Source organism: Talpa occidentalis, unplaced genomic scaffold, assembly GCF_014898055.3.
Source record: "Talpa occidentalis isolate TD23 unplaced genomic scaffold, MPIMG_talOcc4v2.1 talOcc4.2, whole genome shotgun sequence".
NCBI lineage: Eukaryota > Metazoa > Chordata > Mammalia > Eulipotyphla > Talpidae > Talpa > Talpa occidentalis.
Genome location: NW_023602073.1, coordinates 15,104,891 through 15,129,008, shown reverse-complemented (window position 1 = coordinate 15,129,008; position 24,118 = coordinate 15,104,891). Strand labels below are relative to the sequence as shown.

General features: G+C 41.7%; 1 protein-coding gene across 1 annotated transcript; it reads right to left on the bottom strand.

Moving 5' to 3' along the window:
* Window positions 1-3,046: 3,046 nt before the first annotated feature.
* On the bottom strand, window positions 3,047-23,309 carry LOC119253521 (probable small intestine urate exporter). The gene is made up of 11 exons (XM_037521036.1): window positions 23,294-23,309; window positions 19,217-19,422; window positions 18,357-18,590; window positions 18,184-18,271; window positions 17,892-17,978; window positions 14,422-14,540; window positions 14,139-14,300; window positions 11,952-12,084; window positions 11,728-11,875; window positions 10,781-10,871; window positions 3,047-3,163 (listed from the first exon to the last, which is right to left on the bottom strand). Exons 2-11 carry the CDS (start codon window positions 19,385-19,387, stop codon window positions 3,047-3,049), a joined length of 1,350 nt encoding a protein of 449 aa, XP_037376933.1. The 5' UTR covers window positions 19,388-19,422; window positions 23,294-23,309.
* Between the last annotated feature and the right edge of the window lie 809 nt (window positions 23,310-24,118).

Below are 24,118 nucleotides of genomic sequence, written 5' to 3'. Positions count from 1 at the left end.
ACCCCTCAGACACCAAATGTGGTTTTGATTCTACAACAGGCAAATCTTCAATTCTCTGTGGGCACCAACTGAGTAGCCTAAATTCTTTTTTAAAGATTTATTTATTTATGCTGGGGTGTAGGCCAGATATGTGGGAGGATGTAGGCCAGATGTGTTGGAGGGTGTCTCTCACCAGAGACAGAGTGGGGAGCAGAACAGGCAGATTGACTGAAATACACTGCTGATGGGAGCAGCGGGCAAGACAGGAGAGTTCTGCTGTGCCATGTGTGTTAGCTCCCTGGCCAGGGATTGAACTAGTGCTGCAGTTAGCTTCATAGTGCTGAGACTTAACCCCTTGTACCAGCAGGGAGGCCCTGGGTAGTCTAAAATTTAATTCAATTCTGACACTGACTATGAGAGTTAGTGCAGAGCCCACAGGATAAGGGCTCAATTGCACAAGACTGATTCCATTTCAGACACTAGTCAAAGTAGCAGATGCCCAGGGTAAACACACTTCTGACTTTCATCTTAGCTTTTGAGTTTCCATTGAAACCCTTCTTAGGATTGATTATTTGCTAGAATGACTCACAGAACTCAGGAAAACAGTTGCCTTTTTTTTGGCCTTCTTTCGTTGTTATTCATCCCTCTGTTGGTTCTGGCTTTAGGACTCTTTGTAGAATTTTTTGGAGTTGGGGGGGGGTTTAGTCGTAATGAAATTCCAGAGATTCTGTTTGTCTGGGAAGGTCCTTATTCTTTCTTCATAGAGGAAGGAGAGCTTTGCAGGATAGAGTTTTCTTGGTTGGCGTTTGTTGTCTTGGAGTCTGTTGACTATGTCCCTCCACTCTCTCCTTGCCTGTAACGTTTCTTTGGAGAAATCTGATGTCAGTCTGATTGGTTTTTCTTTCTATGTTATCTGTTTCTTCCCTGTTGTCAGCTTCATTATTTTTTCCTTGTCTTGGACTCTTGGGAACTTTACTATTATGTGACTTGCTGTATTTTTCCTTTCATCATGGAAGTTTGGTGTTCTTCTTGCTTCTTGTATGTCTATTTTCAGCTCCCTCATGTTTGGGACGTTCTCGTCAATTATTTTCTTGAATATTTTGTCTGTTCCTATGTCTCTCTCCTCTCCTTCTGGGATTCCTATAACTCTTATATTTCCTTTCCTCGTGAAGTCAGATAGTTCCCGAAGTCTTTCTTCAGTCTTTTTCCTTCATTTTTCTCTTTCTTTTTCTGTTTTGGTCCTTTTTATTTCTATGTCTTCAAGAGTACTTATTTGTTCTTCCATTTCATCTATTCTGCTTTCACTGCTTTTCCCAGAGTTCTTTAGCTCCTCCATTAATTATTTGATCTCCTGAATTTCTTTTACTTCCCTCTTTAGGGACTCAGTTTTATTCTTCTGATCATTGATTATTTTTCCCATATCATTTTTGACTTCCTTCAGTTTTTTAATCATGGCAATTTTAAATTCTCTTTCTGGAAGACTCAGAAGTACTTCCAAGTCACTGTTGTTGCATTCTGGTGGGTGATTTTCTTTTTGTGGTGTGTCTTTTTCCTGAGGAGTTGCTAGGTTGCATGTAGTTTTTCTTCTCCCTGCTGCCTGTTTTCTAACTTGCCCTATGCATTGGGACACTGTGTTGCTGGTACTGGCGGGCATCTTTTTGGGGTGCTCTTTCTGGGATTTCAGAAACTGGTGGTCCAAATGAGCCAAATACTGTTATGCCAGAAATCCAGTGAGGCAGTGGTACTTTGAGTATGTTAATGGTCACTGTCACAGAAGATCTCCTCCTTCTGTGTTTGTTTAATTCCAAAGGTGTGTCTTGAAGTCCCACAGACTTCCCTGGACATGGGGCTGCTGGATTACACTCTGGGCTCAAAATCGCTGGATCCCCCTCTGGGATCCACTCCCTGCCAGGGGGGACCAGGCTTGTGGGGGCCTTCAGCTCACCTCTGGCTCTGCGGGGAGACTTATGCCAGTTTCAAGCAGTCTTTATTGAAGAAAGCTCCCTGTTCTAAAATGGCGAGTTGGCGACACACTCTCCTGCGTGCCCAGCCTCCCCAGCTGTGGATGCCCGATCCTCCTCTGGGCTCAGACTGCTGGCCAGAAGGGGCCTGGCGTGGGGGAACTTCGTAGCTCACCTCTGGCTCCACGGGGAGGAGCGTTCTGCTGGTTTCAAGCAGTCTTTATTGAAGAAAGGTCCCTGTTCTAAGATGGCAAGTCAGAGACACACCAAAACAGTTGACTTTTATTGGTTTATTATAAAGGATAAAACATAGGAACAACCAAGTGGGAAAGGTGTATAGGACAGAGTGTGGGAAGGGATACAGATTTTACATGTCTTCTACAGGTTCAACATTGTTCCAGCATTTCCATATGATGACAAATGGAAGCTCTCAGAACCCAGTCATTTATGACATTCATAAAGGTTTTATTGATTAAGTCACTGACAATTGGTGAATGTCTCATTCTCCAGACTCTCTTCTCTTCCCACAGATTGGATGACATATTAAAAGTTCCAAACTTCTAATCATGTTTTGGTCTTTCTGAGGACCCTGAAACTCCTTAGGGACTCAGCCAACAATCATCTCAATTCTACAACAAAAAGACATTCTTATTACTCAGTAAGTTCTAAGGTTGTCAGAAAGTCTTGTGTCAGTAGACAGGAACTAAAATCAATTTTTATGTAAAAATATACTCCTTCCTACATATCAGCCAGGAAATAACAAAGGTTTTGGAGCTCCATGCAAAGAACTGGGGACAGTTATTTCTGATTATGTCACATTAACAATGGAAAGACTGGAAACCACATGGAAATTCAGACACGCATGCTTTCAGGCACTCAGAGTTAAATAACTAGACTTTCCTCCAACCCTCCCTTGTAAATAGTCAGACAGAACTCCCAGTATTACACAGCCAAGTTCTTTAACAAGAGACTAGAAGCAAGTCAATTCAAACTGGATGGCTAACCCATAAGCAAGTATGAGCTGGGAAGGTCCATGAGGGAAAGTGATTTACAACTAAGCAACAGGATATGAGGTGTCACTAGGTTTGCATAGAAGTGGGTGAATGTCAGTCATATGCCCAGTCTTGGACTTCAGCTCTTCCCAGGATGAGGTACATGACCAGGCCTGCTATGTCAATAGCAGCTGCAATGAAGAAGACATTTCTCCAACCATATTCAGAGTCCTGGTGGTAGGAAACTACAGATTATTAGGGTTTCCTAGTCCTTATCCTCCCTCCTGTATCAGAAAGGCTCAGATGGTGCCATGTTCTATTGCCCCCAACTCCAACTGGTACAAATTCTATGAGCGTCCAACTTGTTCCTGGAATAGGAGATATGTTACTATGCATTAACCTTCTCCACTGTGGAACAGTCTTCCCTCAGAGAGCTATTTTCTCACTCCTTGATTGCTTCTTTGCTTCAGTGCTACTTTTTCAGCGAGTCTTTCCTATATCATCCTATTAAAAATTGAAAATCACCCCTTCTCCTGTGCCTTCTTCTCCATTCCTGCTTTCCTCTTTTCTTAGCACTTACCACCCATTCCTCAATGTATATATATTTTACTCATAACATTACTCTTTGCCTGTAAATTTTCCTAAAATATAGTCTTTGAAGGCAGGGGATTTATTTCTTTTATTCACTTAAATAATATCTAGCCCATGCTCATGTTCAATAAATATCTGTTGAATGGATGAATAAATGAATGAATGAGTGAGTAAAAAATAGGGAAAACAATGTCAGTTTGCAAATTTCCCTTTTAAACAACCATTTCCTGACAGTGTATGGAATTAAATTTTTAAAGAACAAAAAAGTTTTGAATTGTATTGCACTATGGGTATTGCACTACCCTGGTATTCTTCATCATAGTCATGATTACTTGTAAAAAATACCAAAAGAATCCTAAAGAATGATATTCATGTGAATGTCACAGATATCTTTCTTCATAAAGACTGTATCAATAAGATTATTAGGAGAATCTAATCATCTGCTGTGTATTCTTCATAGTCTGACAAAGTTAACAGCATTTTAAAATATGGAAGACTATACACCAATGTATAAAAACCATGCAAGTGATGTTGGTCAGAGGAGTGTCTACAATAACCACTAATGGGCATACAAGTGCCAGCAACAGGTTTTTCCTTCACTATGTTATTCACTCAGCATCATGTTCATTTTTTAAATATTTGATATTTACATAAATGATCTTCATAGTTGGCCAGTTCTTTCTATATTAAACAGAACTTTCAAGGATTCAGATGGCATATGACACATCTGGGGAAAATGGAATCTAGACAAACCAGAATGGATGGCCACTCTGTACTTTACAAGTGCAAGCTAAAACCAACAATTAAAAGTACCCCAATCCTTAGTTTCAATGGAGGGGCACAACCAAAAAGTCAAGGTACAGTAGGACTGTTTTGGGCAAGAACTAAGTCGTCAACATCAAAGAATGTTTTCTCCTATAAAATAAAACTCCCAGTTCCCAGAAGATAGTAACTCCACAGGGTAAGTTTTAACAACTGTCCTTGTTTTCTTCAATGCATAGACAACATCAATAGAGATATTTATAGGGCACCAGCCTATATTTTCCCCAGAAAAATCATTGACAACGTCAAATATTTTCATTGCAGACAATATAAAATTTTCATTGTGAAGCTCAGAATTTAGAGAACTTTCCCAAAGCTACCTGGAGCCAACCCCAGGCTTGAGTCCTCAATTCCTTAATAAAGTCACATAATTTATTTTAATTAAGAGATGTCACTCCGGGGCCTCCCTGGTGGTACAAGGGTTAAAGACAGCACTATCAAGCAATTGGCAGCCACTGCAGCATGAGTTCAATCCCTGACCAGCCAGGGAGCTACCCACATGGCACAGCACACCTTCCCTGTCTTGGCTGCTGCTCCCCTCAGCAGTGTATTTCAGTAGATCTGCCTTTTCTGCTCCCCACTCTCTCTGGTGAGTCCTCTCACCCCCTACACCTCTGGCCTGTACCCCAGTTCTTATATGCATAAATAAAATAAATCTTAAAAAAAAGGAGATGAGACTTCACATGTCTCAGACTTTGTCTGAACACCTGGAGCAGGGAGCAGACCAAAAGCATGGCTCCAACAAGGGCCCTTGAATCTATCCAACTCCTTGCAGCTCTGACATGGTGACTGGTGACTACTCCCAGGTCATGTGGCTCCAGGTTTGGTTGACAGTCCTTGACTTTTCTAAGGATATTTATCCCAGATCAGACAGCTCCCAGTGTGGAAATCTAGTCCCATTGGCAACAGGTAATGGCAGCACTGTCCCTTGGGGGTGGGTATGGGTATTTTGTTTGAGTTGGAAAGACAAAATTTGCTTAGAATATGAAGACAAGCTAATGGGAGCAGCCTTGAATGTCTCCACAGGAAAAGGCCAAGTGGTCCCGCTGACCCACGTGTCCAGTGTGTCTACACAAGTAGAAACCCAGCAGAGGATGCTGGGACTAGATGCTGTGATGACTAGTGAGTGGTCCTCCAGGGGGAGCATTTTCACACATCTTTGTGCTCCCCTGAGGGTGACATGAGGGTTGTTCCTCTGCACCCTGAGCTCCTACAGTTGACTGAAGCAGTTGTAGGTAAACTGAGACAGGTAAAGGCCAAGCCCACCCTGGGCCACACCAACGGTGCCAGACTATACCCACAAATGGATCCCAAACAAAGTCAGCTAGAATGTCAGCTAGGTAAGGATGACTATGGGAAATGAGACTTCAAAACCCAATAAATCAGGAGGGGCAGGGGATGACCACCCATCACCACCCTTGCAGGGTTTAGGGGCAACATTTATGGAGGGAATATGGTAATAGTTTCCTTGGTGAGAGGAATTAGCCAACAGGACATTTCTTTGAAGAAGCCAAATGGGTTACTTACGAATTACCAAAATTCTTTATGGGTGCAGCTACAAGAGCTGCCTCAAAACAAAAAAACAGGTTAATGGAATAGTTATTTTTACTGATACCTACAAGTTTCTTTCCAAGAGAAGAAATGATAAGGTCACATCTTCAGAATTAAAATGTCCATCTTGTTGGACACCATTACTAATATTAGAAAAATTAAAACTAAAAAAACAAAACAAAACACTTCTGAACAAAGCCAGAGCCCAATCTATCAGCACCTCCCCTCTCATTATTGATGGACTACTGGGCGAGGCAGCTCTTGTTTATTGTCCTCCTTCTCCATAGGCCAAGAAGAAGAAAATAAATCAGAATGATTACTGCTGCATTTCAGCAGAGTCAACACCCAGTAGAAGGTAAAGACACTAGATTCTCAGACTATATCCCTTGGACATAAGTAGAACGAAGAGCCAAATAAAGATCTCCTAATTCCTCTCAGCATCTACTAGAATTCTCAAAAAAACTGGAATTTCTCCTGGAGAGCTAGCATTGTGGGTTTTCTGATCAATACCAACGAATTCACATGCTGTTTCCCAAACAAAAGTTAAAGAATGGATGGAAAAGGCAGAATGTGAGGAATCAATCAAGGAACAGCTCTTGAGAGATAAGCAGAGCTGTAAAAAAGTAGGAAAAATCTTATGAAACAAATTTCAATGTCTTTTCCAGAACAACAAATTAGTCCCAAATCCAAAATTGCCACCACAAAGAAGATGAACACGGTGCTGAATTCTTTGAAAAATTTGAGGAAACATTTAAAACCTTTTCTAATCTGCACCTGAATCCTTTGACTTCCAGCGAAGGGACCCACTGATGAACCAGGCATTACTAGTCTCTGTAGGAAGGTGTTGACCACTCTGGTAAAGTGGCAGGCACTGGCCCTTGGTATCAATACTCACCAACATGTTGGTCTTTATAGCTGGGAAATTACCTAAAATATTCAAAGCCAAGGAAAAAGAGCCACCAAAATTATGAACCTGCAACTTACCCAAATGATTAAACAGAGATAGGGATAGCCCACTACCTCATGGCCAGATGTGTCAAAGTCGGAGATTTCTAAACAGAACACAGAACCTTGGGTTTAAAAGAGCATGTTAGGGGAAATTATATACCTCTAAACCACAAACAATGATGTAAACCAATATTGCTTGCAAAAAAATTAAATAGCAAAGATTATAAATAAAAATAAGGGCATACTGTTACAGGGCAGGGTGAGGGGCATCCCAGAACCCCTAAAACTTCCTGCTCTAAATAGGTTCTGCCATCTGCAGCATCAAGACAAAAACATACTCTAGTGTATGAAACTATTAGTAGAAAGGAACTTTAATACATTAGCATGCAACAAAGCAAAAAACAAAGAATAAAGCTTCCAAATCAAGCACCCTAAGTACCCATCCTCTTGTGGGTAAATGTTCAGTGAAACAGGGTTGGCTCAAAGTAGGGCCAGAGGCCAGAAGCCTGCCACAAGTCTAAGGCACCTCCTGGTGGGGACCATAGGAAAGGGACAGAATGGCCACACAAGTCTGGGAGGAAAAGAGCAAAATCAAAATCAAGATAGAAGTTGCCACTGAAAACCTACCCTTGGGTCTCTCACCCACATCTATTTCCTCCAGTCCAAGACCAAGAAGCAAGTGCAGCTTCTTCACGGGTCTCTCTGCTCCATGTGCCTCCTCCAGGTCTCTTTCTGGCTCCCCATTTTTCATCCTTCCTTTTCCTTCTCCTCTCCAGCTTTTCCTCCTCCTAGCTCAGCTCCACACTTTCTTGGGTGGGGCAGGGGACATGGAAATTCCCCTTTTCCTGGGGACCACCCTGTTGAAATACTGGACTGTAGTGGAGGACTAAAGATGTTTTGATGAGTAATGTGATATAGTAACAACATCTGAAGGGGGAGATCCTATACCTGTAAATCACAATGTGATAAACCAATGGCACATCAGTAAAAATAAATAAGTAACAAAGCCATACTTAGACTATTAATGCAAAACATCACAGTACCTGAAGAAAGATTACCAAAGGAGCACTGAGATCTTGAAGAAGTTTCTGACTCAGTTTTTGAGACTAAATTGATAAAGCTGGGCCTCCCTGGTGGCACAAGAGGTTAAGTCTCAGCACTATGAAGCTATCAACAGCCACTGCAACATGAGTTTAATCTCCAGAAGGGAACTAGCCCACACAGAAGTGTAGACCTCTCCTGTCTCACCAGCAGTGTATTTCAATCAGTCCTCCTGTTGTGCTCCCCGCTCAGTCTCTGGTGAATCCTCTCATCCCCCCACACCACCCCCCACTGACACCTCTGGCTTACACCCCGAGCTCTTGTATGTATAAATAAATCTTTAAAAAAAATAAAAAAAAAACTTACAAAGCTACTGCTCCAAGGAGCTAAAGGGAATCTGTTCACTTCTACAATCATTTTCATTAGGGGAAGCCCAAGCAGAAATTCAAGGGATTCCCATGAGGGCTCTGATCCATTCAGGAGCTTCTCTTCCTGTCTTGCATGCCATTATTTTCCAAGATTCTTTTCTCAGAGTGAGGAAACAGTACAAATGGTGGTGGTAATAAACTTCTCCATGAAACAGCAGTGTCAACACTAAAATAAACCTTAACTGGAGCCCCAGCACTGGGGCATGCAAGCTAGGAGAAATCATTTCCCCTCTTTGTAAAGCCTCTGGGGTATGAACTCAAGATGGAAATCTCCAGTGGCCCTTAGGGCTCTTATTCTCAATGGAGACTTGCCCTCCTGCCTAAGAACCATATCTGCAGCAAATTCTTGGTGCTGAACTACAGAAGCACCTTTGACGGGTGCATACATCTTGTTTTCTAAATGCACCACACTCTGCTGAAGTGATCCCAACCTCACAGCACACATAGTGTTACTCAGCAAACTGGTCTACTTCACATGAGCTAATCCTACTCTCTCTAAAAACAATTATTCTTAAGTATAATAGCTTGAATCAGTGTTTTGATGCCAGATAAACTTAAGGAAGCTGAATAATACCATAATTGTATGCAACTAATTGATTCCCTTAAATCCCAAAAACAATTTACATGAAGCTTCAAGAACTAATTCTGTCTTTGTTTGGATTAGAGATGCTAATACCGGTGAGATTCATCCAGAAAATACAAATCTGGTTGCACTGTCATTTCTGAGGTGTTAATCATTGAAAATACAATTTGACTGAGGCACATTCAGCTCAGCAGATGGAATCTGTATGAAAGGCCTCCAAATTGGCAAAAGGCAAATCAGCTCTCAAATATTCAGATAGCCACTATGCTTCTGGAAGAGTCCAAGAGTTTGGAATATTGTAGAAGCAACGGGGTTTCCTATCTTCCCCAGGGCAACCTATGAAAAATAGGAAGCAGGTCATAGATTTTTTAGAATCTGTTCTGCTCCCTCAGTCTGTAGTCATACTGTAAACACAGGGCCGCATCAGGGGACACCTCAGAAGACAAAGGTAATTGAGAACCAGGTAATGTGAGAACCAGGCCCTAAGACTGATCACTTTGACTATGAATGCAGAAGCAGGGCCAGCATACATTCTGTGTCAAAGGTCAGCTCCCAAGACCAGTCATCCCAGAACTAACTTGCCCAAATGAACTCCCTACTCATGAGACGCCTGGGAAACAGGTTGAAAAAGGGACCCCCAAGTCCTTCATGCACAGAACTCTCACTCCCACCTGCTGTTTCTCTTAGCAGTATATTTCAATAAATTGCTTGTTCTGTTCTCCACTCATTCTCTTGTGAATTCATCATTTACCCCCACAAGTTTGGACTCATCACAGTATTTTCCCCCAATACATTGTGTTGTCCTTCAATTTAACTAACGGCCTTTGTGAACTCAAAGAGCCACACTTGAGACAGAGATACAGATATGGATCCAAAAGGATGGGGGATTTTTATGAGGAAGAGAGAAAAATAGGACTAGGGCTCAACCATTGGTCTATACTGGCTATAGAGGCTCCCAAGCCACTTTTGAATTATTCTCATGAACTCACCCTCTGGGCACCTAAGAAGATGGTTTCTTGGGAAAAACGGTATTTTTGAAACCCTTCCCAACAGTTGTCAGAAAGTATTTTCTGTCAGTAGGTATATGATCTGTCCTAAATATAATGCAGGTAAACTTCTATAGTTCCTATAGGCATCTGGCAGATGGATTCATGCAGATGCCACCATCAAAATGTTGCCAGATTGTATGCATTGTGATTTGTCTGCTCTACACTGAAGATAAAATTTCTATGCAGGAGGGTCAAGGGAGCAACTGTAGGTAAAACTTTTTTTGATCACATCATTCCAGGGCTTCTGCTGGATTACAGAGTGATCATGGACTACATGGACAAATAACTAAGGTAACTATTAAAGTGTGACTTACTTTTCAGCATTTTCCTTGTGCATCTCAACCCAGTTCCTTAGGATTGGTGGAAGGAATGAGTAGAATGCTCAAAACCCATGTGCACAATTGACAGATGCTTATACCACAGATGCTCTACAATACCCAGGCCATAGGCTCTCTCATCAAGTCACTTACCTCTCTTCAAGGAACTGGCAGAGAAGGGACATAAAATGTCAAGAGATAAACTGTAATTCCTTAAAGGAAATTATTTTTGTCACTCAACATTTTTTGTCATCATAAGAAATGCCAAGAATATTTCTAGAAAATTTGCAGAGTAGCATGAGAAATGCATCTTCTAAAATCTCAGAAAGCATAAGCTATAAAATTGTACATTCTCCTGTACTCCACACTTGAACCAGTGGTAGCTTCCCCTCACAAACTTGGGTTTCACAAGCTGTGAAAGCCACATTGAGGAGGGAATGAAAATACTCTTAGTCTGACTTCTACTGGGTGACAATACAGATTTGGTCTATGATTATTTCATGAGAACAGTTTCTCACCTGATTTATGAAATAGCCAGTGACGGCGGGAGAGATGGCTCCAGCTAAGAAAGAAAATATTTGTGATAGTCCCCTGAGAAAGGCACTGTACCTGTGAGAGAGAGAGAGACAGAGAGAACATTCACTGGAAATAAGAGGTTACTCTCAGCTCATCTGTTACAACTCTGTGGATCTCTGAGGATGCCTGCGGCTGTGTGACCCTGGACCAAACCTGAATGTAATGTCCTGATAGGATTAGTAGGACCCTGCGCTGGGTTCAGAGACTTCCAAGGGGTCACCTGTACTAACTTCTTTACATGTTTATACAAAATATACAGATTAGGGCCATGTAGCTGGCTTATGTTCCTAAGACACTGCTATGGAGCCTCATCTTCCAGAATCTAGGTTTTGTGTATAAAATATCTCTCTCCTATAATATAAAAAACCTCTCATTAAAAAACATGGCTCCCCTGAGAAAAGGTATTTCTCACAAATATTGCTGCATTATTTGAGATGAGTGTGTTTTCTTTATTGTGAAATGTCTCTGGCAGTTATAGGGTAAAGTTCATTGACCTCTGATATTCACCTATATCAAGGTAAGTGTTCCTCTTCCTGTCCCCGCCCTTTGCCTGCAATCACTTTCCGTGAGCTAGGCTTGTGGCGTTTCCAAGTCCTTTCAGGCACCCACCCTATGTGACAGCTGATGCCCTACAAACAGAGATCATTGGGAGTCTCCTCTCATTGGGCTCTTCTGTGGCCACTGTCTACTCCCATTTTCACCTAAAAAACTAAGTTGAAAATGGTAGAACATCTTTGGGTCTTCCCAGGAATGAGTTCGAATCTGGAGATGGTACTGACAATTCCTGTGACCTGTCTCACATGTCACTCATATTTGATCCATGTGTCGGAGCAAGTTGAAGTCGCTGCACCTGAATTGAGTTTCTATGAGGACAAAGCAGAGTTCCTACCGAGGAGCAATATCCACCATGTTGAGAAGAACTCCTACTTCACACAGGTTGCGGATGGCGGAAATCAGGATCAAGAAGGCAAGGGTGGTGCTGTGGCTGGATCTCACCCAGGGCAGGAGCAGGTGGAGTCCACATGGGATGAGAACCCCTAGCAGGAGGACAAACAGTGAACAGGAGGCCCCTGGGTGCCCCCCACATACCCCTCCATTCACCTCCATTCTTACCTAAGGCAGTAAAGAGTTTCCTGATAGTGTTGAGTCTAAGGATTTTTCTGGAGTGGAGAAAACCAGCGAGTTGACCTCCAAGGATAAAGGTGGGAAAGGCAACACATAGTGGCAGAGCTGACATGATCCCACTCTGGGGAGGAGACGAGTTAGGGACAGGTCATCATCCCCCACAGTATTGAGACAGAGCTGTGGAGAGAATGTCTAGATCTGGGGTTATTCATTACATGCTCTTTCCTCTAACACAAATTCCACGTTGCTGGTATGAGTCAATATATTTTCTGCAAGAAAATATATTGCAGAAAAAAGATTCATAAAATTCAATTTGAGGGGTAAAAATGACTTATTCTTCCTGCATATATAAATTTTCCCTGGAAAAAAGATGTTTAATGGAATAAAAGTTGGTACAAAAATGGGTTAATATATGAATACAAAATCTACAGAAAAGGAAACATGTGTATGTAAAGATTTTGTTAAAATGGTTGGAGAGGGGCTTCCTGGTGGCGCAAGGGGTTAAGATGCAATCTGTGGCGCTATCACAGCCACTGCGGCAGGAGTGCGATCCAGGCCATGGAGCTACCCACACAGCACAGCAGACCTCTCCTGTCTTGCCTGCTGCTCCCCTCAGCAGTTTCTTTCAGTCAGTCTGCCTGTTCTGTTCCCCACTCTGTCTCTGGTGAGTCCTCTCACCCTCCTGCATCTCTGGCCTGCACCCCAGTTCTTTTATGCATAGAGAAATAAATCTTTGAAAAATGGTTTGGAGAACACTATTCATTTGTGTAGGCTTGGATTCTCAAAAAGGCACAATGGGAAAAGTTCTGAGACACTCATAAAAACTTTATGTGTGGAGTGGGCTGGGAGAACAGGGGAGATTGGGAACAGGAAGACAGCAAGATGTTCCACTCTGCCTTTTTATATTTTAAAAGAGATTTTAAAATGGGGAACCCTGTAATTAGCAATTCAGCTTCTATTTTAAATGACTGATAAAGAAAATGAGGACGGGGGACCCCCCCTTGGTTTACATAATCCAGACAATGAGCATGTCACTCTGACCTGGTCCAAGCTGTTCATGTAATGGATGAGTAAACTGAGACCATCGAGGTCACGTGACTTAGTGAGAAATTACCCTGAGAGCAACGAGTCCAGGTCTCTTGACTTCCCATGCAGGGAAGGTGCTGAGTTCTCAACTCTTTTTCCAATCACTCCCATCAGGTCCTCCTCAGCCTCGGTGTCTGAGGGTGAGAGCCCACATGAACGTGGCCTCATTTCAGAGACAGATCATCCCCAACAACAGCCGTAGGACACCCCTTTCTCATTCTGATGCCCTAGCTCTCTAGATGTCTTGTTTTCTCACTCCCTGGCCTGTGTTCTGTTTTTTAGCTGCTTCTGGTCCTCGTACCCCTGTCTTTGGACTTACTGATCGCAGCACCCCAGCCTCCTTGCTGCAGGAACCCCAGTCTCTGACCAGTGCTAAGAAGCCAGTTCTCTGTTACCCAGTTCCAATGTTTCACCAGGGAGCCCAGTCACCCTGGGGACACTGCTTTTGAGTCCAAAGGGTGAGAAAAGCAATAATTTAATGACCAGGTGAATTGTCCCTCTCAGTGAAATCTATACCCCCCTCCCTAGTCTTAGAACATCCATTTAGCAAGAAATAAAGGCTCCTGTTAGCCAATCAACAATCTGTTCATTGAGTGGAAAAATCAGAGAGCTGTACACATATGTGCACTTAGTTTGTATGTGTTTAACTTGAAAGAAATGTTTTGTCTTAAAATATTCCCACAAGTTTTTATATAAGATCATGCCTTACTTTCAGAGTGTTTTTAGCTTCTATGTCACAGTCTTCTTAAAGATGAACACAATTTTATTAAACGTTGTTGCTTATCTGCAACAGAGTGATTGACTGGAGTTATTGTTTGGATTAAATGTAATATTTTTCCTTAGGTGTGTTAAGAAATGTGACATTCTGTGAATATGAGTGACCTAGAACCATAACACTCTCTTTTAATTAAGCAGAAGGTTTCTTTTCAGTGATTCAAAATCTCCTGAATGAAAATGCAAGAGAGCCAGGTTGCATATCCTCCCTGACCATCCTGGGCCCAATCCTTGATTTTTGGACCAAATAACAGATAGAGGATTCTATAAAGAAGCATTTAAATGGAGGAAAAGAATGAATTTCACTGTACTTACATATCTGAAATTAGCTTCAAGCACAGTGTTGATGTATGTTGGCATGTATGCTATTATGATGTAATTACGCCAGTATATGCAGAATGCAGACACTAAAATGGCCCACAGTGGCAGGGATTTGACCATAGCCTTAATGGGAACAGACCAGCCTGGAGAACTGCCCTAGAAGAAAGCACATGACAGTGCCCCCTCCATTAGAAGACAGAAGCTTTGCTCCACTGCACATCTCACCTCCAACACAAGCAGACAGACATGGAGATGACAGAGGAGTTGCTCAGTGCACCTGTTCAGCCAGGGAAGCCACGATGTATTCCTTCTCACCAGTGCTGATAAATGGATGAGTCACAGGGTCCTCATAGACAAGAAGAAACCAGAGCAAAGAACAGGCACAGTCCATTCCACCTGGGAGAAGAGGGTCCAATTAGTACTGGATTGGAATGTTTCAATTTGACTTTAACCTGGGATGAATCTTGTAGTTCACACAATGACACCAGTTTCTACTCTGCCCTCATCCATAGTCTAGCATGCACCTATCACTGGTGGAGAGGACTTTCCCAGAACTTGATTTTGACCTTGGTCAAACATATTACTTGCTTTTTTAGGTTTGAAGAACCACTATATTGTTTTCAATTTTCTTCCAAAGTCTTAGCCATTGTCATAGGAAGAACATGTTCCAGGTTACCCATTGTCCAAGGCAGATACAAGACACAGAGAACAGAGCTGTCCAGAAGTAGGAGAATAAATCATTTGTTTTATTTATATATATATTTTATTTTATTTTGTATAATTATTACATTTTTCATTTTTGCACAATGTATGCATTTTCATTTTGGTTATATTCCCCATACAGTTGGACCCCCCCCATTCTTTTGACCCTAATCCTTCCTCTCCCTGTCCCTCCCCCTACCCCATATTGTGTCTCTGGTTTATAGTTGCTTGTTGATTTTGATTTTTACTTTGTATTAGTCTTTTTCCTGGTCCCTTATTTAGGTTTTCTAAATTCCTGCTATGTGAGACCATCCGGTATTTTTCTTTTTCTTTCTGACTTATTTCACTGAGCATGATAAATCATTTGTTTTAAAGCAGTGTTGGGGCAGTTTTGAAATGCACCATTAATAAGGCTATAACTCATTGTTAGAAATAATGGTGAGCTTACCCTGCTTGCTTGACAAAATTCTCACATCGAAGTGTGGAAGGATTCCTCTTCCCTGTCATACTTCTGCAAAGTTCCTTCCATCATTAAGTCCTTCCATAACTACCTCTGGCACTGAAGACTTAGCAGCAGGCATATGTGCAAGTGATCACCCAGGATATGTGCAACTGATTACCCGGGAAATTCGTAAATTTGTAACTAATCCTTAACAGAATGATTTTCTCTAATAGATACATTATTCTGAATTTGACAACACAGCATTATTGGTAGTGTGTGAAAGCATGATTCATCTAAAAAGTCCCTTTTTAGCTCCTTAAGAATAGCTAAGAACTCTCTTCACTTGCTTGGCTGAGGATGACACATCCTTCACAAATACAGAGCAACCCAAACACCAAGATTTTTGCTAGATTTTGAGAGTTTAAGAATACAAAGCACAGGGTCTCCCCAGTGGTGCAGAGGGTTGAGCACAGTGCTGTGAAGCTGTCCACAGTCCCACAGAGTGGGTTCGATTCCTGACCAGCCATGGAGATATCCATATGGCATGGCAGACCTCTCCTGTCTCGCCCGCTGCTCCCCTCAGCAATGTATTTTGGTCAGTCTGCCTGTTCTGCTCCCCACTCTGTCTCTGGTGAATCCTCTCACCCTCCCGCGCGCCTCTGCACTGTACCCCAGTTCCTGTATAAAAATGAAAAAAATATTTTTTTAAAAAAAGAATACAAAGCACAATGTTCTCAACAAAAAACCCAAAATCAAGTGTGCAGGGATAGATGTGAAAATCGGCACTGGTGTATATTGAAAAGGTAGGATGTTAAAAGATTCCATGGGTATTTAGTGAGTTCCTGTCTTAAACATGCTATTGCTGTTTCTCAAAACCATGAGCATAGCAGCTTCTCCGATCACTTGAATATTATTTGTTTCCCATTCTATTTGAAATTTCTAGGACAGAACACTGGTAGATTCATGTGCCATAGTGGTCACACTTAACATATTTTCTTCTTGAAAATATGACCTGATAAATAAAACCCATGAAATAAGAGCACCATCCTATAATGAAAACACCAATAGATTGAACCTCCAGGTCCCACCAGATTAGGCAGGTTGCATGTAGGATTTCAGAGAATATTATAAAAATACATAACCTCAAACATTAGTCAAAAACAGGTCAACTGTTCCATCCATGACTGTGTATGGACACTATTGCAAAGTAGTAGGATACTACTTTGAGAATACTCAGTGTGACTTTGAAAATTTTTGTCTCTGTGTATTTTACCCACTTCTGAGCCTCACGTTGTCTGCCCTGCCCTGCAGCCTCTATTGGCTGATTCTCTACTCTACTAGGTATTTTTACCTATGATTATGTCTCATTCCCACAATTTTCTAATTAATATTAAGAGAATGTAAAACACATATGAAATAAGTAAGCCTGTCTAAAAATACATTCCTACCAAGATAACCTTATCAATAGCTTATGAAGCAATCCAGGAGGCGTCCTTTTTGGGTTGAATTTAGAAACAGGAGGGAATGTGATGATGCCTCTAAAGCCATCCAGTTATTTTAGCTACACACTCGAGTTCCCTAAACTTAAATGTGATTTGCAGCATCTCATGATGAGGTCTGACATTATCCACTTCTGTGGGTCTGCTAGAATGAAAGAACTGCGTACGCCGCCATATGGGCTATGCAGTTCAGCCTTATGTGCACAAAGCCCATTAGGCCCAACCAATCAATTCACTCCTGACCCTGCAGAGGCGTCTTTTAAGTTAAACAAGAGAAAGATGCTTAATCTCCTGTGACAATGAACATATGTCACCAGGCAGGACTGGGAATGCCTGGGGAGCCGCTGACTGGTATGTAACTTTGTGCCCAGAGAGACATCAGTGGAATGCCTTGTTAACAAGATGGGTACCAGAAGCCAAGGTCAGAAAGTCTGATTTTGGTCTCTAATTTTGGGCAAGAAAACTGGGCTGTAAATCTGAATGGCATTCGCAGACTCCTCTCTCCTAAAGTGCAGTTAACCTAAACATGTATTCCTTCTTCCTGCCTTTTTTCTCTTTGTCCTCCGGCCATAAGTAATACTCTGCATAATCACTCCCTCCATAAAAAGGCAAGGTTCTGCCTTCTTGGTAGCATCCTGCTAGAACAGTTTGCTCCACGACACCCGTTTCTTTGTCAGTGTGGTGTTGCCTTGCTGCAACAAATTTCCGTTAAAAAAATATCTCTACAGGGCCTCCCTGGTGGCACAAGAGGTTAAGACTCAATCTATGAAGCAATCAGCAGCTTCTGCAGCATGAGTTCAATTTGCTGGCCCTCAGGGATCAACCCACATGGTGCAGCAGATCTCTCCTGACTGGCCTGCTGCTCCCCTCAGCAGTGAACTTCAGTCAATCTGCCTGTTCTGTTCCCTGCCCTGTCTCTGGAGAATCCTCTCATCCCCCACACCTCTGGGCTATACCCCAGCTCTTGTCTCCATAAAGAAATAAATCTTTAAAAAATACAAATCTGTTAGAATTTGGTAAACCAGAGATGACTTGGATCAAGAAAGCACACCCAGCATTCTCTGTCCTAAAACAAAATTCTGAGGCAGAGGAGCACAAACTCACCAAAGATATAGAAGACATAAGGCCATCCTATGGTGTCGCAGAGGAGGCCTCCGACAGAGAGGATGACGAAGCTTCCCAGTAATGTTCCTACAGAAGAAGTCAGGGTATTTCACATGAGGGCGTCAGGCTTGGGACTCTCTATGCCTCCTACAGATTGAAACTCAACCAAGATGAGTTCCCAGAGATTAGTGATAAAAGCTAAAATCCAGACAACCTGCTTTCACTTCCCGCTCCTCCACTCAGCAGCTGTCTGGTGATGCAGCACAGGGCTGACAATTAGGGTGCCAGTTACCTGATTGAGCAATGGTGATGAGCTGACTCCTTTCCACTGGGGGAGCCCATTTGACCCAAATTGAAAACTGACCTGTTAATACCATGGTCTGTAAAATAAAAATAAAAGTTTCCTTCTTAGTATCTGAGGTCAATTTGGAACCCATGATCTACTCACAGTAAAAATCTTGGTACCTGGGCTATGCCTTGGACAACCCGAAGGACAATGAGCAAGGTCACTCCAGTATCAGCTGCCAGTGGACAGAAGGGGGTCAGGACTGAGGAAATGACCAAGCCAGCACCAACCACGTACTTGGCTCCAAATATTCCAGCCACATAGCCACTAGGGATTGGCGCCAAGATTGTGCCATAGTTGAGTGCGCTGAGGATGATTCCCTGGATCTCAGGATTCCAGTCATAGACAGGAGCCTAGATGAAGACAGCACACTACTGCACTACTGTTAATCTTTGGACTAAGAGGCAGAAAATGGTAATAACTGGCAGTTTCTTTTCCTTACTCTCAATTCCTCTAATCCAACAATTCTATCAAGCAGAGAGAGAGAGAGAGAGAGAGAGAGAGAGAGAGAGAGTGAAAGTGGGAGAGAGAGATAGAGAGAGAGAGAGAGAGAGAGAGAGAGAGAGAGAGAGAGAGAGAGAGAGAAATTCAACCTAATCTTTCCCCGTTCACAATTTCCCTGCCTCCCCAGATAACTTACCAATTAAAATCAGAGCCTAAAAAGAAAGAATCCTATAAATGAGCAGCATCTCCAAGATAATAAAAATAAGGTGAAAAAAGTGGAGAGCATTTAAATCTGTGAAACTTCTATGTAGATATTTTCACCATTTTAGGGGAAGAATTTATGTGCACTGAATGACAGAATCAGTTTCCTTCATTCTAGGTGAATCGATGCTAACACATAGACATTAAATAGGGATATAAGCTCCCTAGATATTTTGTTCTATATAATTCCTGGAACATATTAGATACTCAATAAATAAGCTTCTTTTTAAACCATTTGAATTGAAGAAACAGTCCACAGTCTCATTCAACTTACCACTGCCTTGAGTTCCTGTGGAGTTTCATTCCTGCTATCTGGGGCGTCAGTAGGAGGCACGTCTGTGGAGGCATTGGGTTGGCTGGGCCGGGCTGTGTTGTTCACCATAGCTGGCATGGCGATGCTAAAATTCATTTGTTGTGTGAACATTGAAAAGTTACAGAGAAGCATGATGAAGGCCAGCCCATATCGGGCTGAGCAACAGCCTGAGTGGGGAAAGCACAGAAAGTCAATAAGAAGCTGCTTTATTTTGCACCCTCCATGCTGCAATGGTGTTGTTGCAGGATCACCTCATTTCCAACATTGCCTTCCCAAGTTTCCTACCTGAGAGGCTGGGATGTAGGTGATGCCATTTATGAGCAGGGAACATAGTATTTTGGGGGCTGGGTGATGAGACTTTAATGGTGGGTGAGGTAGAGAATAGAAGCACATCAACATCATCTTTAAATTTTTAGCTAGCCTTGCACAAAATGTGCCAGTGTTGCATGAGAGCCCTGTGGTGATCCCAGAGTTGTGTGCAGATAGAGATGGACAGGAGCTGAAGGGTTGATTGCATTGTCCTGTCCTCATGGCTTGTGGGTGCTGCACATTCTGGCTTCTGCCACGGAGCAATGCAGGTGGAGTGGCCAGTATTGTTTCCTGTTGTGTAAGGACACTCTTGGTAGGAGTTAACAGCCAGACCCCAATGTGAGTTTGTTTCTGGGAGCCTTTATTTGAGACTCTCCCATTCCCCAAGCACAAAAGTTAACAGTGAAATTTGGATCTCCCCCATATTCATTGGGCAGAATAATCTAAGAAGGATCACTACATTTAAACTTTGCCTTCTCTGAGCCAAGAACCAGGATGATGCCCCTTGCATTCACGTCTATTTTTCTCCCAAGGCAGAATTTTACAATTATCTCCACTGAAGTCCAAATGTTTAAAGTGTCTATGTCTGTTTTCATAAATAAGTCCTTTTCTTAACCATTTTGATTTGTTTTATCCTTTGGATTTAGATAGGAATAAAAAGCTGCCACCACGCACATACCCTTATGTGCAACCAATGGGAAAAATGGTTGTGTTTTTGCCCTTTGTAGCATTTATGTTATTTTCTGGTAATTTTATTCATTGGCATTTTTAAAAAATGGAAATAGGAAGGTTGAGAGGGGGCACACCTGCCATGTCAGAGTCACTGAGACTGATTTTCAATGACTCCAACTGCTGGTTGTGGATGGGATTGGTACCTTTATGCGGCAAGCTATCTTTTTCCTGTATTTCATTTTTGACGCAAATGCATGAGTTTTATCAAAAATATTTTAATCCTGATGTCAGACATTTGGACCCTCCAATTTAATTTTCTTCTGTGTGTTTTTGGGCAAAGTCACTGAGTTCTCATGGCTTCATTTTTCATCCTTCAAATGGGGTTAAAGATAGAACTTTCTCAAAGCAGTTCAGTGAGTATTAAATAAGTTCATAGGACTTCATTATAATTATTAACTGATGATATGAAACTACCTTTACATTTTAGAATGAACTCTTAATAATACGTTTTAATGAAAACACAGGATTTATTTTGCAAATACATTAACAAAAATGTCACATTATTATTTATAAAAGCTTAAGATGTAGTTTGTGCATGCATGTATGTTTTTTGGCCAGGTAGCTTTGTAAAGAGAGGGAGTTTTTGACTGCTCAGTAATATTCCATTGTGTATATGTACCCCATCTTCTTGATCCAGTCATCTATTTTTGGGCATTTGGATTGTTTCCATAGCTGAGCTATTGTAAATAGTGCTGCTATAAACATAGGGGTGCAGGTGCCCCTTGGAGTTGATTAATTAATTAATTAATTTCTGTGTCCTCTGGGTAAATACCTAGGAGTGGAATTGCTGGATCATATGGAAGCTCTATCTTTAGTAGGTTGAGGAATCTCCACACAGCTTTCCATAGTGGTTGGACCAGTTTGCACTCCCACAAGCAATTCCTTTTTCTCCGCATCCTCACCAATATTTGTTGTTGCTAGTTTTTTAATATGTGCCATTTTCATTGGTGTAATATGGTATATCATTGTAGTTTTGATTTGCATGTCCCTGGTTACAAGTGATGTTGCACATTTTTCATATGCCTGTTGGCCATTTGCGTTTCCTCTTTGGAGAAGTTTCTTTTTAGCTCTTCTGCCCATTTTTGGACTGGATTATTTACTTTGTTTTTGTTGAGTCTCATCAGCTCTTTGTAGATTTTTGTGATCAGTCCCTTAGCCATCTTACTTTTCCTAGTAAGTCTTATTCAAAGAAGCTTCACACTTATGGAACTAGTGCAAGTCTGTATACTGCACATTCACTTTCTGCTATTACTACAATTTGGCATAAGCTTGGTACACTTGTCACAACGAATGAACTTACACAAACTCATGCCACACTTCATCTTCAGACATCGTCACATCTTAGGTGTGTGTCTTCCTTCTGTCCCTCAGCACCATTCAGGACACCAGAGCATATTTCATTGTCATGTCACCTTTGGGCTACTTTTGCCTACAAGTTTTTCAGACCTTCTTCATGTTGGTGAGCTCGCCCACTTAGAAGAGTACCAGTGAGGTATTGTGTGGAATGTCTGTTACTTGGCATTTCTCACTGTTTTTCACGGTTAAACTGAGCTTACATGTTATCAAGAAGAAGAATATAGAAGGGTACTGATGCTCTCCCATCAGAGCATATTAAGTTTGAGTGTTAGCACCATGATTCATATTGTTGCCATGGAGTTTGATGACCTGTTTTGCAGTAGAATTTTTCAGGTCTCTCTACTATGAAGCGCCTTCTTTTTCCTCCCTGTCCACACTGTGTCCCGGGAAAAGCCACAAGTACAGACCTCACTCAAGTGGAGAGGAGCTAAACTCCAACATCTTTAAGTATGAAGATCCATAAATTATTTGGATTTCTTTTGCACAAGATAAATAAGCATTTTCTGTTCCTTAAAAATCTTACCAATGTTTTCTAGTGAATATAATAGAACATGATTTTTCTGTTTAAAAAGGGACAACTTTATGACAACTTCCTCTGATCTTAAATGGTTTTTTGATGATGACTTTTTTCTTTAAAAAAGTTTGTTATATTTGCATCAAAAATTCTGAAATTTACCTATTCCCCATAATTTGCATGAATTTTGAATTCTTCAGTCTCTCTTTCCCTCATGATTGCTGATGTTCAATCTCTGCAGATCAATAGAGGAATAGATTGCTAGCGTTATTGGCATGAATGCCAATATCATTGTCAAAGTATCAATTCCCACATGCATTTTTCATTTCAATGCCATTCATATGTTTCATTTTTTCCACATTAATACTGTCTATTTTGCTGTTTCACATACTTCTCCTTGAAATTATAGACTCTGCTATTGCATGTTTAAGCAAGAGTTTCTCTATGACATAGTATAGCAAAAACTGTAAGTTGTAATATGGATGAGAGGAGGAGGAAAAGCAACCCTCTGTGCTGCTGTAGAGGGAAAGTGGTTCTCTGAGCAGACCTGAATCAAACATGAGCAGGGAGATCTAAAGGGATGTCCTCAGGGACTTAGAAGCAGAAAGACCAAGACCGGTTTCCTATTTTTTTGGGCTTTTTTTTATGATTTATTTATTTATTTATACAAGCACTGGTCAGTCAGAGGCATGGGAGGGTGAGAGAATTCACCAGAGCCAGAGCGGTGAGTAGAACAGGCAGACTGATGAAATACATTGCTGAGGGGAGCAGCGGGCGGCAGGAGAGGTCTGCGCGCCACGTGGGACCCTCGCCCTGTGGCGGGGGATCCAACTGGTACTGCAGAGGCTGCGCCAGTGCTCAACTGCTGTGCCATCGGGGAGGCCCTGGTTTCCTATTTTCTCCCAGACCATCTACTCTGTGATTTTTCCTTCATCTATAAATAATGACTTATCTACCTGTTCTCTGTAATGTCCAAAGTTCTCTTAATACATTAAATAATTATCAACAAATTGGTTTTCATTTGTGTAGAGTTCTTGACTCTTGGGAGTAGCAAAAAGATACAGTATTTGTCAAGAAAAGAAAGTGATATAGACCAAGATTTATCTATGACCAGTATATGATTTTACCTTTCTTGGGCGTTTGTGCTGGAGTCACGCTTAAGGTCACACCTTCAGAAGCCTCTCCCTCTGTTGCCATGGCTTCTTCTCTAGTAGACATGCTGCTTCTCTTCTCCCAGTTACCAGAGTTTAACTACTGAAATAAAACAACACAAGAGCAAACAGAGAGAAGGGAGTATCATATATGTGACATAACACCAAGTCTTCCAAGCATTGGGGGAAATGCTTTGTTGTTGGGAATAGTGTTAAGTTAGGGTTCAAAAAACTTGCTTTGTCATCCAGACTCTCTCACTGGATAACTGTGTGGCTTTGGGAAGGTCCCAGTTACCCTGCCTCTTCATCTCTGCCTCTTTAATGAGGGATTGCCCTGGACTGTTCTGGATTACCCTGCTGAATTACAGTATTCTTTCCAGTTCTGCATTCCCATGTCTCTCAACTGATATGGCAGCAACTGGATGGTAAAACTTGATAACAGTCTTTGAATTTTTTTTTTTAATTTTACTTTTTCTTTTTTAAAAAGATTTATTTATTTATTTATACAAGTACTGGGTATAGTCAGAATTGCGGGAGGGTGAGGGAATTCACTAGAGCCAGAGCAGGGAGCAGAACAGACAGACTGACAAAATACACTGCTGAGGGGAGCAGTGGGCGTCAGGAGAGGTCTGCATGCCATGTGGGACCCTCGCCCAATGTTCAGGGATCAAACTGGCGCTGCAGAGGCAGCTTCACAAACCAGCACTCAACTCTGAGCCACCAGAGAGGCCCAGTCTTTGAATTTTTTAAATAAAACCTTAATGATTACCAAATATATAATAGTCTATATTTATATATAAG